Genomic DNA, 13,244 nt, shown 5'->3' with positions numbered 1-13,244 from the left:
AAGGTCATGCATGTCTGCTATGTGGATGCATCCATGGTGACCCCTGCTGGGAACATCATAGCCCAGCAAAGGTGGAGAGAAGAGGAGAAAGTGGATTTTCTCCAGATGTCAAAACTCGGAGCTGTGCTTCGGGCAGTGCAGCTGGACTTGGGGCCAAATAAGAGAGGCAGTGAAGGCACTCTGTCAAGAGAGCCAGGCAGAAAGGAGAGAATGGAGAAATTTGGTGCACTTCTGAATACCAATTGTGCAAAGGAGTCATCAGCCTGTACCCAGAAGCACGTGGGTGCTTCCCTCCTCTCTCTTGCCATTTCTGCCACAGGAATGCACGGCTTTGGTGGCATCAGTGCACCCTGATTTACAGAGCTAGTGAAATGCTGACCTTCGGTAGGGATCAGGAGGAGGTAGGCATACAACCTCTTGAAATGCGTTTGTCAGTCCCCCAGCTCTCCATAACCGTGTTTGTGAGCCTGAATACCTTGTTCATCTTGCCCAGCATGATGGGATGGCTTCTCTGATACAAGCAAACCTTGTCCTTTCACTGTGGTGGTGTCCTTGAGAGTACCATACAGCTTCTCCTCTTTTATTTTCTGACCTGCATCTGTCATGATATTGTCCACATTAGTCTCTCCCATCTCTGGGTATAATCTAATCCCCTGTTATGAAATTCTGTGCAGTATCAGACAGAGAGGTGCTACAGAAATGAGATTAGACGATTATGGTCCTGCTGGTGAAGTTGTCGCCTGGATGACAGTGCTGGTTCTGTATCTGATGTTGTAGAGTGGTATAAAGCTGAGACTGTGACAGTACAGAGGGGTAGCTGAGGACTCTGTCCGCAATAGCACTGTGAGTACATACACCAATCTTGGTTTATTACAACAGATCTGTGATGGTTGTATAAAAGTGGCTGCTCCGTTCTACAAACTGAGACAGGGAAATCTTGTGCCTAAAACTGCACAAGAATGCATTCTGAGAGGCCCTTTCTTTGCAGTCCTGGACATACTACAGACATGAGGTTTGTGTTTGTGGATGACCCAGAGCAACAGGCTGGATCCTAGGGAAGGTATGATTGAGGCAGGAACCCTAGAGAGCTCTTTGGACTGAATGATGGTAAAGGAAAACACAAATGTCTTGAATATATTATAATGAACTGTAATTAGAAGATGATGATCAGGAAAGGGATCACAGGGAGTGGATTAGATTAAAACCATCTTTCCAGATTTGTAAATTTATAGGGCTAGCCTATATATCTTCCTTTTCTAGGAGCTTTGAAGCACTCTCTGGGGACCTGGCTGCTTGTACAGAGTCTCCTCCTTCTCTTTCAATCAAGGCTGCAGAAAAGCCTTCCCCAGAAACAGCCCAATAATCTCTAAGGTCAATCTCCTGCCATGGTTTTTGAGTCATTTGCCATTCTAAGAAGCTTTTTCTCTCTGATGCTCTCTTCTCTGCATGCCTTCTATCCGGAAGGATGCAGGACTGGGCAAGAGCAGGACTAACGCAGGTTTTGTGCTTCCTTGCCCCCACAGAGTAATTAGTCGAGCCCAAGGACTGAAACTGGTGGTAGAGACTCTCATGTCATCCCTGAAGCCCATCGGGAACATTGTGGTCATCTGCTGTGCCTTTTTCATTATCTTTGGGATCCTGGGAGTTCAGGTGAGTCCCCTGTAAGCCTCAGCAGCAGATCAGAGAGAGGCAAGCCCTGAATGACTCCACAGATATCTGCAGCTGGGCCTTTCTCGTGTTCTCAAAACACATTTAATCCTGACTCCCCTTTGTTGGCTCTGTGTCACTTCATGTGTTGAACTGTTGTGAAGCTTCACTATTGCACGCAGTGATACAAAAGCCAACATGATGACCCGCTCAAAGGCACAAGGTGGTCCCTAACCCTTTTCCTTCCACAAAGACATTTGTTCTGTCTGGTGATTGCCTTCAGTGGGACGGGAATCAGGCTATTTCTCCACTTTGTTCCCCTCAGCCACACCACAGTAGGATCAGGCCTGAGATGTGACAAACCACTAGAAAGTACGTATCACCTGTTCAGGAAAATTGTTTAATCTCACTCCTGCTCAGTGTGTGAGATAACATGGGAACATCTCCCTCCACCTTTCTTCTAGGTTTAAACCAACGGGGAAATAGAAGCTCTCAAAGCTGAAACTGTTGGTTTGTAAACTCTAGAGAAAACCTGACCTGGAGATTCATTCAGCATCCTGATGGTTCACGTAGCTGAAAGCTTGCAGAGATAGAGATTTCTGAGTTTGCTTACTGCTAGCACTGCTAGCAATATCCTCAGTCCCAGGAGTGCAGGAACACAGGGGGAAAATGTAGCAGCATTTGCAATGCAGTTGGTTTCTCGTTATCTGAAAAGGAGAGATTGCTTCATACGAATATTCTGACACAACGCTTCTTTCTTTCTGACGTTTATCTGATCTGTCACAGCCAGCTTTGGAAAGCAGCTCTGTTTTGCTTTGTTTTGGAAAGGTGTCTTATGTAATATCTTATACTAATATACTGTTTAAATAATAAATACAGCATTGAAAATAAACAGAGAGAAAAAAACATGCTATCCATAACTGTCTCAGTAGCTAGATTAGCTTTATCAGTACAGTACAGCAACGTCCATCCATTATACTAAACAGGTTCATAAAATAAGCGTATTCCATAAAATAGTATAAAACTAAGACAAGGGAAAATTTACGCCAAACAACAAAATTTGCAATATGCTCTTTGAATTTCCTTCCTAGTAATTGTGATTGCTTTCCCTAGCGACTTGCAGTCTTAAGTTAAATTGTCATGACTATTGATGTGCTTAAGCAATAGATACAAGCTCAACTGATCCTGTATTCAGGATGTGAAAATCTCAGTTAATATTTATGTCTAATTAGGTACAAGATAAGGGCCATAACTATTGCTATAAAAAGAAAATGATCTCTCAAAATTACAGCGGGTTTTCCCCTGTAAATATAAACTAGAGATCAAACTGCAGTTCATAGCTTTTATGCCATTAAAATCAGATTTCCAAGTTTCTAATGATGTATTCTCTAAGCAGGAGGTTTTTATTGTAGATTATGGTCACACATGAATAGTCATTAATTATCCATAAGAAAAAAATTAATAAGACAACAACACTAGGAAACATCGGGTCTTTCGCTTTCAGAAGTACTGAAACTCTGTGCTCTAGTTGAAGAACAGTCAGTGAGCAGCATTCTTGCAAACTGGGCTTTGTACTTCCAAACTCATTTAATAGCTGCGTTACTGCTCCCGTATGACTGACGTTACAGTCCAGCTCCTAGAGAAATTGCATTTATAGACAATATATTAAAATCAGTTATTTACCTTCCTGCTTAATTAAAACTTTTAGGTCTGTGAAGGCTATATTTCCCCAGCCTGTCTTACACACTTAGTGTTTCTCTGTGGAAAGATGAGGGGATACGTTTCTTCTTACATGCAGAAGTTTTATGAGTGTGTGGAGCGGTGATTAACTTTGCATGCCTGGAGAACATCCTTCTGTTGCTGTTGATTCCTGAAGGAAACCCGTGGAGTAATATGTGGGTTTGCCATATTCACTTTATTATTTGAACTGATATTTGTCTTGAACAACAGATCAAGAAACATCAGCATCTTTCCTCCATATACCCAGGTGATGTTTAAGGAGCCTGAAGAGCAGGTTGCTGTCTGCCCCCGAACAGCGATAGCTAATGTCAATAGCTTCTGTCAGCAAATAAAACCAGATTTGTTAGATGTCTCACAGGCACTGAGACTATCTGTTCTGCTAGCATCAATCAGGCTGTCTCAAACAGTAATCATCCCCTGCCACGTGCTCTCCTGTGTGCGGGAAGTGCCAGCTCTAGAATTAAGTACATGGAGGCTTATGTTTTTCTTGCAGGTTTAAATTAGGAGTTAACTTCCCAGGAGCTACATCTCTCCTGGTTTACACCAAAGGAAATAAAGTCAGGATCAGGTACCCAGCACCAGTCAGGCCTGACTCCTTAAGTTCTGCATGAGGAATGTTTTCACAGCCTCCCTCTCTGACTGCTCCATCTGCAGAGCCTAATGACGGGTGGAGAGCAGCATTCAAGATCAGAGACTGAGCGCAACCAACAGCTCCTAGATTGACAGCCCTGCAAACAGCAGCATCGACTCACCAAGCAGCCCGACATCAGTAGCAGAAAGCCAGCTTCTCTCTAGCTTGTCCCCTTCTGACCTGGAAGAAAAAGAGCTTAGTTCCAGCGCCATGGCTCGTTAGTGCTGCCATTTCTCTGGTAGCAGAGGGCCCCCATTATACTTAATTTGTCAGTGACTCTTGAAAGTAGCATCGTTAACTGGGCAGAGAGTCACTGGAGTCATTCCACATGTCATAAGAAGCCATTAAATGGTCTCAGCTATTAGCCTGGGTTAGGCTTGAACCGGCGACCTAGAAGCAAAGGCCTGTAGGCCAGTTTCAGACCGCTGAACCAGACAATCTAATGCTCTAGGTGGGTGTCCTAAATGATGTGAAATCATGCATTTGCTCATTAGGTACATACTGTACAGGCTGCTTGCACTTAATAACCCACACAAATGAGGCTATTTCCCGTAACTTGTAAGGTCTGTGTGGACTGTGCAGAATATCCCACGAGAAACGTCCATCATCTGCAGAGAAATCCTGGAGACTGAACTCTTACGTTTCTGCTCTTCCTTATGTGTTTTGCAGCTTTTCAAAGGGAAGTTTTTTATCTGCCAGGGGGAGGACACCAGAAACATCACAAATAAATCGGATTGTGCAGAAGCAAGCTACAAATGGGTCCGGCACAAGTATAATTTTGATAATCTCGGCCAGGTATTAATAGAATGGTAATCTGCTTCTTTGCTCCTTTACCTCCTTGATTTAAAACCTGTGCATTATTATCCCAAGGGATTTTCTTTCAGGGCACTACCAGTCACAGTAAATATTCAGTTCACATACACAACACTGTCTCTGTAAATCCCAAATGTAGTGTTTCCAAGCTGGCATACACTTCTTTTCAGAACAGAACAAGCACACGTGGCTTTGTGGAGTACTTAATTGCTTCACCGCTACATAACAAACCAAATATACCTTGCAGAAGGGCTCATCTAATAGAGCCGGACAGTTTCAAACATCTCTGCAACGCAGCCTTGTTTTAGCAGCATGGCAGAGACTAATTAGTAGGGAGCAGTAGAGAGCTGGAGGGTGAAAATAAAGCTGCCTTTGTGTTTGGCTTTGTGGTTTCTGAATTAGCACTCATTGCTGAACCAGGCACTGACATTGATAGGTTTCTGCTGGCAGGACAAACCTTGAGCGTCAAAGTTTCCCATTATCAGCCAGGTAATGATAATCCCTCGATAGGAAAGGGCAAAGAAGAGTAAAATATTACATGTAAAAGAGCTTTAGTGCAACTATGTGTAACTTCTTTTCCATGTATTTCTAGGCCCTGATGTCTCTGTTTGTTCTGGCCTCCAAAGATGGGTGGGTGGATATCATGTACGATGGCCTGGATGCTGTGGGAGTTGACCAACAGGTAATGGAGCTGTAAGAAATGAGTTAACAAAGGTGGCGTGCTTTAGCTTTTGTTTTGCAAAATGCTGTCAGCCTCCACGACCAGAGCGGTTATGGGGTTGGGGTCAAGGCTGCTTTTTAATCCAAGTCCTGGGATGTGATAAAGAGTCAAGTGAAAGGTCTGGATTTGGATCTAGCCTTTTCCCCATCCCCACTAGTGTAACCGCATCTATTGAAAAATGAAGGTTATGACTTTTTAAGCTCTTTGGGCATTTCAAGAGAAAAAATCTACCTTGTAGAGGTACAGGTTTGTGGTGGGGGGCTTCTCGTTGCAAAAGGTGCTGCTGTCCTGCTTTGTGGCAGAACAAACACAGTTCTTCTGTACTTGAGGTGGCTTGCATTTCAGGAGGGTTCAATTAAAACGTCCCAGAGGGCTCTCATTTTCTGGTAGAGCAGAACACACTGAAGTACCCCAAAGCAAATATCCACAGGTCCTGCTTTAAAGACTGTGGATATCGCTGCTCAATTTGCTCTCATTTTTCTGAGATTTTTTCTGAGACCTTTGCCATCCTCCACTTTACAGCCAGTCATGAACTACAACCCATGGATGCTCCTTTACTTCATCTCCTTCCTGCTGATTGTGGCCTTCTTCGTCCTCAACATGTTTGTGGGGGTCGTGGTGGAGAATTTCCACAAGTGTCGGCAGCACCAAGAGGAAGAAGAAGCCAAGAGGCGGGAGGAGAAGAGGCTTCGCCGGCTGGAGAAAAAGAGAAGGAGTAAGGAGAAACAGATGGCTGGTCGGTAGTCTTTCCACATCTTTCTGAGTCCTACTTGACTTTCCACACAATCCCCTTCTCCCTCCCCTCCCTGCCTAGTGTCTGGTGATCATTCTTCTCCCCAAAGCATGTCCAGCTATGAAATTTGCATGAAGGAAATAGTGCCATTTTAGGTTGCACAAGGAGCCATGGAAACCTTTTTAATGGCTGCATGATTTGCAATGACCTTTCTCTTGGAGGTTATTTAAATTAAAACCAAAAAAAAAAAAAAAAAAAAAAATCGGACCTGGAGCTTCTTGGATAGCAGAGCTCAATGTTACACAAATAGTGACAACTGCAAAGATCAGCAGTGCCGGATGGCACTATAAATCTTCTGAGTCAGGAGCACTGTTGCTGATAACTGGATTCACTATTTGGTTTATTACAGCTTTGTAATGCCACAGTGATGTTACCTGTCCCATTTATCAAGCAGGTTTATTTATTGGCACAGTAGCACCACTGCTATTCAAGCGTGTAATAAAATAATGGAGCCGTCTCATTCTAGTAATGCTTAAAAACCCCTTAGAGATACATATCGACGCATTTGCTTGAGAAATACAGATTAGAAAAAAAACAGTCGAGGAGACTAACTAATTAAACAAAATGGCATTGATGCAAATTCAACCAGCTTCAAAGCTCAACGTGCAAGCTTGCAGCCTGTCTGGAGGAGGCTTTAAAGGTGAAAGGATGCTAGACCTCCGCTCTGTCAAAAATCTAAAATCTGACATTTGTCTTTTATTCTTTTTTTCTTTTTTTAACTTGGTTGAAAAAGTAAGAAATAAGTCAGCCGGAGGTCTCAGGGCAGAGGTACTCTTCCTCGTCTTGCATGCTTTCTCTTCTGAGTGACCTTTCTCCAGGGCTCTCTATGTCCACCGTCGCACTCTTTCCCTCCCCGTTCAGCCTGCCTCCTGTTTTCTCCGTTTCCCCTTTCACATCTCTTCTCTATCTTTGACAGACTTCAGTACTGTTTAAGAGGCTGTCTGATCAGGTGCTTGTTCTGAACACTGGTAATACTAAGTCTGTTTTATTTTTTTTAATGGTCCGAAAGGTGTTAATTGTGCAACCACCTAACACAGATGTGTCTCGACCTCTCTCAGTGTGGCACTTAAGCAGCACTTCCCTTTGGTCATGTGTTTAAAAGTCCCGTCAGTCTCACAGGTTTTACAATAAGGTATATTCACACCAGCCTCTGGGTATCAGACTTTGATTTACGCTAAGAGCCTGGCTTGCTTGATACACGATGGAAAGATGGAGGCTTCCCTCGGCAGTGATGCAGGGCACTTAAGACTTCTCTCAGTTAAGTGGGATACAAATGTAAGGAATTTCTTTACTTTTACACTTCAAGGCAATACTTAGAAAGCTATTTTGGTCAATCTAAGTTCCTCAGCACAGTTTCAGGCAGATGATTTAGAAAATGTTCTTAAATGCTGGATAGAAAGATCCCTGTTGAAAGTTTCAGTTCTGGAAATCAGACATTTCCTTAGAAGAAAAATAGACATTTAGTTATTATTAATGACCTCAGTTATAATGCTAGAGGAGCTGGATGAAGAGAATACATGAGGCTGGGCAGTTTCCCAGTGAGAGAGAGTCACAAGCCATCCTTGGAGATGTAGCTATTCAGTTCTATGAAATGTCTAATTAAAGAGGCAATAAACAGCTATTTTATTGAGGATCAAATATTGCTGACTACTCAGTCTCTATAAAAACCTTTCAAGAGCAAAGCATGAAGCCCTCCAAATCACTTCAGAACAGTTTTTCCCAATTTGCGTTCAGTAAAATGTTGGCTGTAGTTGACCGTGTCCAGTTTTGCCCTGGGAGTCGGCAGCTGTTGTTGCTTGGCTTCGTTCTGCATGGTGGTAACTTGTGTCTGAGACCACGATCAGGGCTTTGATCATGCCAGCAACTGCCTGGGGCTCCCTTCCAGCCAGCAGGGCTTCCTGAGTATATCCAAATGCCCAGATCAACCTGTGGAGGTCTGTTTTTGTGTAGAAGTCTTAACCGGTTGCATGGTCATTTTGCTCATAGACTCTTCACATGAAGTTACCAATGGGACATCTGAAAAAGAGAAGAAGGGGTAGGGCTCCAGTGCAGTGAGGTCTAGGCCAATGCAGGACCTGTCACCGTAAGGCGTGCTGGCCCAGCAGGACACTTTGCTCTACCTCAGGTACAAAGTCCATCCTTGAGAAACAAGTATCTCCTCCTCCGTTATCGTCAAGCCAGGGCGTTCTCCGGGATCCCCTGGGTCCACTTGCGTACATGGGAAAAGCACAGGAGCCCTTTGCTCTGTGCCAGAGCTTCCCGACGAGCCCACGTACCTGAGTCTACCCACCAGGGACACAAGGAGAGGAGGCTCCAAGGAGATACTGGTGGCAGGGGCAGCGCAAAGCTGTGAGCTGAGGAGAGCGCGAGAGACGTAGCAGCCGCTGAAGGGGAAGGGAAGTCTTGCTGTGTTTCCTGCCCGATGATTAACGCCGTTTCGTTCTTTTAGATCTAATGCTGGATGATGTATTAATGGAGAGCTCAGCCAGTGCAGTGCCAGGTACTGGGAAGTCGTCACGTCTCGTCCCCCGTGAATGGCAGTGCTGTGTAACTAACGGCTGGCCACCGCTGCTGTCGGGCGTCCCACTAAACCCTGTGTGTGGTGCAAAGCTCGTCTGCTTCCCTCATGGCACACGCATACCATTTTAAACTGCAGGGCTGCAGACCTCACTCAGGGCTGACACTTGCAGATCCTTAATTTCTGCCTTGGTCATGTGTTGTTTTTTTCAGTCATTTTTTTCTGGTTTCGTTAAAATGCTGTCAGACCTTTGTACCTTTTTTTTTTCTTTTTTTTTCTTATTATTATTTACAGAATAATGACTGGACTGTGAAACAGGCCCTGTATCACTCACCCTAGATTTTGAACCACAGACCACAGGAGTCTCTGAACGGCCTGCAGGAGTGTCCCTGGGAGGCAGGCGGTCTCTGAGGGAGGGCATTTCTCCAGCCCTTGCTCATTGCTCCATGAATGCTGCGCTTCAGGGAAGTGCAGTATTTTCCAACAGGGTAAAATTCAGTATAGTGCAGAGCCTTTGTGCTTTAATGGAGAGATCAACCCCAGGCTGACCCTCAACACGGATGCAGGTTTTATCCTTAGGGGTAAATTCCTCATATTGGTTGAAAGCTAGTTGGAATTTTTCAGGTTTCAGTTGCATATCCTACCAAAATTTCTTGGCAAAGATGCACAATGCCAGTATTTGCCCTGCTTCCCTCTAGCTCTATGCAGTTCCGCGGGCTCATCTTCACACGGAATTGTGAAGTTTCTTGTGTATAATCCATGAAGTGTCTTGTAAATCAGAATAAAGACGCACCTTCACTTGCTTTCCACGTCCTGGAGAGGCTGGATGAGCTGTACTGAAAACTGCCGGGGTCTAGCGTGGGCGCCCCGGCTGCCTGCGCACCCACCCCTCCCTCTGCACGCCTTCTTCGCCCGGGTGCTGCTCCGGGCTGCAGATCTGTCCCTTGCTCTTTTTATTTTCAGAAGAAGCTTTGATCTGGCAAGCGTTTTGCTTAATTCATAACTTAAGAATATTAGCCTGAATAATTTAAGAGATGCCAATGTAGGAACAAATATAGCTGTAATTTTCAACAAAAAAAATATGCTAGGAAAATATGCCATTAAAACTCTCACCTGCGAGAAAGCTCCCGCTCCTTGAGATGGGGAGCAGGGCTCCATCCATCTGTCAGATATCGAAAGGATTTTGAGTAAATAAAAATTTGCAAGAGGAGGCCTATCGACTTTCCCCGCAGATGATAGCTCAGGGAGACAGAGGTTCCTGTCTGTCACTTTGGAGGCCTCGTTCAAAGTTGTCACAACATGGTTCAATAAATCCTGAACCTCTTTCCCATTGCCGTTCCTGTCTTCTTTGCCTTCCTTCTTGCTGTTCTTGGTAGACCTGTCCTCTGCTGCGACACGGGGCGTCGGTCCTTGGGACAGCACCGAGGGGTTGTGTTCTCGCTGGGTTTGGGGGATTCTTTTTCTTTTTTATTTGGTTTCAAGTCCTCTTCTGGTCATACGCAGTTACATCAAGCCTGTTTCGTTTTATTGTATTTTTTTTATGTGTTGAACTCATTCCAGTCCCATCCGTTATCCAGTGCAGACTCGGAATGAACCTCACGGTTCGCCTTTAGAAAGCGGGCGACTGTCAGGTCTGTGCTTTGTGTTTCCTTTTGTCGCCTTTCCTTTGGAGGCGGCATTAGCGGATATGCCACGCTGCTCTTCAGAAAGACTTCTTTCTCGATCCGGCTGTTTGTGATATTAGGGAATCAATACGGGGTGTCGCGGACGAACCTCCTGCAGCTCAGGGAGAGAGCTGAAGTGGTGAACCCAAAACTTCCACACATCTCGGCACTCACAAAGGGCTTCTTTCCTCTTTATGCGAAGATAAGATGGGGTATTGTGTGTCTGTGCTGGGGCCTGGGGCTTAGTGAGATGTTATAATTTTATTTTTTCTTTTTCTTTTTTGTTTGGATCTACATTCTGTCACAACAGGAATCTTCTCAGTGAAAATAATTTATCATTTTCCATTTTGCCTTTTTTTTTTTTTTTTTAGTAAATCCATTCAGTACAATAAAAGCCAAGTAAAAAGCTGTGTTTAAATATAAAAGTTCCTTCAGTGCAAACTACTTTTTTTAACCTAATAATATTCTTGGTACTGTTTGTAAATCCAGCTGCGTCATGGGCCCGTTGCTAACTGGGTTGCTGCTGTCCTCCAGATATGCTCCGACCTACAAAGCAGTTAATTCCCTTATTATAGAGAAGGAAAAAGATGGGGGAGACCTTAATGGAATTGTCCCACTCTTACAAATTCCAATTTCCTGTGCCCACACGGCTCCGGCTGAAGAGTGACGCTGGGGAAAGTGGCAATTTCTCTCTTGACAGGGCTATATTCAGCGCCAGCCGGGCTCCTTGAGTGACAGAACCCATTTCGGAGCCGTCCGCTCGCCCCGGCGCTGCCGAGCAAAGGTGCTCGGTGGGAAGAGGCGGCTTCTCCCGCAGGCTCTGCACCAGCGCTGGCGAGACCGGCGGGCCCCCGGCCGGCCGCGCTCCGCTTTGGCATCGTGTGGAGTCCCCCTGGCTCCTGGGAATGCCAAAAAACGCGCCAGTTTCCCGCGCTGTTTTTCTGAAAACGCGGAGAGACAGCGGATCACGCGCTAAACCATGGCGGTGTCCAGCGGAGGTCGGTGGAAAGGCACCCAGCAAGGGCTTGGAAATGCCAAACGTTCCTTATGCAACAGCAAGGATCGCTTCCTCTCCAAATTGGCCTGGGATGAGTGTAGTTAGCCGGGAAGCCAGGAGACGAGGATGGCGAGCCTCCGGCTGCCCACGAGAACAGCCCGTGGCCAGCGCTGCCCGCTTCCCAGCTCTGTCAAGGGAGTCGTTTGCAATTATAACCCCACTAGATGATGCAGAGAAGAGAAGGGAAAAGTCCGCTCAGGAAACGGCTGGAGCTGAGGGCCCATAAAAATGATAAAGTAAAAGCGAGTGCCCCCACCGCTGGGCAGCCCCTGCTGCCGCAGCAGCAGCCTCAGACCACCGTTTCCCAGGACTAAAGGGCAAGTGAGGCTCGGCAGCCGCCTCTCAGCAAGCTGCGAAAGCTCGTCCCTACCTGGGAGAGGAGTAAATTGCCCAGGATCCGTTGTCTGAGCTAATTTTCTCTAGTGTAACTACATCTGAATCGGAGAAACCTCTCCCTCCCACTCTTGGCCTCCAGCCACGGTGAAGCAGCTTGATTTACATCCTGTTTACCAGCCTGATGTTTCGTAGTGGGCTTTTGCTGTATTTCCCCATCTTCTCACATTCTCATTCTGCCAATTCTTTCTTTTGTTTATTTGCTTTCCTACTCTTTTCTTTAACCCCACGTGTGCCGGGAAGCCAGTTAACCTTGCTAGTAATAACCAGGACTAATCCAGAGCTCTCGTTGTTCTTGACACAGTGTATTGTAACAGTTCAGTACTGTGGTGTTGTGTTAGTTGTGAAGTTCACCACCTGGAGCTTAACAGATGTCTGTATTTCCCAAGATGTTGGTATTGTTGAGATCTTTATTGCAATAACTATGAATGATACTGTGTGATAGGGGGCAGGGACTTTGCACCTGGGTAATTATACATGAGTAACACCCGATTTATATGCAGAACTGTGCGGGTCGTCTTAATAATCTCTATTGATATAATAGCTGGAAAAGCAGTTCATCTGTTCAGAAAGTTCCCTGCCTACCTAGATACAGTAGCTAATTGCTCGTGGGCCTCGGACAGCATGCTATTTTTGTTTGTGGCTCATCTCAAGGTAGTATCTGTATTGCACTAATACGCATGGCCGGCATGCAGGGGATGGTGAAGCTAGTGCGGCTATGATTCATAAACAGGGTTGACAAATCCCTTCTTAATAAAGTTAATGGTGAAGGATGACACATCTGCTGATGCTAATGTACTGAGGCTGCAAGCGTGTTCGCGACAGCAGCATCCAGCTTCAGTTAGGGGAAACATTTTGGCTTTGGAAACCTGAGAGTACATCCTGTGAAAAGCTGAAAGCAGCCTGGGTATTTGGGAGAAGGGGGAAAAGGGAAAAAGCCTTTGCAGATAGAAGAGCAATTAACAACCCTGCTTATAAAGTCATGCACTAACTAATCCAGGTGCAGGATCTCTGCACAGGAGACTTTTTACAACCTCTCTCTAAATCCTCTCTATGTTCTACCAGCATCAGTGCTATTCTGTAGGATTTGGAATTACCTGTCAATCAAAGCTAAGAAAAATTTGAATTCCAGTGTAACTATTCATAAATAAATCCACTGCAAGAAAAGGCAGAAACATTGATATTTTTCTTTTTGAATGTGAACTATACATATATATAGAAGAAGTAAGTGATCCAATTATGATGGTGTTTTGTTCTGATATGATGT

At 45.1% G+C, this 13,244-nt stretch overlaps 1 protein-coding gene across 1 annotated transcript in view; it reads left to right on the top strand.

The window, feature by feature from the left end:
• The window catches only part of CACNA1G (calcium voltage-gated channel subunit alpha1 G), a 128,893-nt gene that overhangs the window by 90,242 nt on the left and 25,407 nt on the right, over positions 1-13,244 (top strand). The window contains exons 24-28 of the mRNA XM_062592076.1: positions 1,524-1,650; positions 4,688-4,813; positions 5,424-5,513; positions 6,075-6,288; positions 8,795-8,845. Coding sequence (XP_062448060.1) covers positions 1,524-1,650; positions 4,688-4,813; positions 5,424-5,513; positions 6,075-6,288; positions 8,795-8,845 — 608 coding nt within the window. The remainder of the gene's footprint in view (positions 1-1,523; positions 1,651-4,687; positions 4,814-5,423; positions 5,514-6,074; positions 6,289-8,794; positions 8,846-13,244) is intronic.

This window comes from Rhea pennata, chromosome 19, assembly GCF_028389875.1.
Source record: "Rhea pennata isolate bPtePen1 chromosome 19, bPtePen1.pri, whole genome shotgun sequence".
NCBI classification, from domain to species: domain Eukaryota; kingdom Metazoa; phylum Chordata; class Aves; order Rheiformes; family Rheidae; genus Rhea; species Rhea pennata.
Note: the sequence above shows the minus strand (reverse complement) of the source record. Positions and strands in the feature narration are given on the sequence as shown.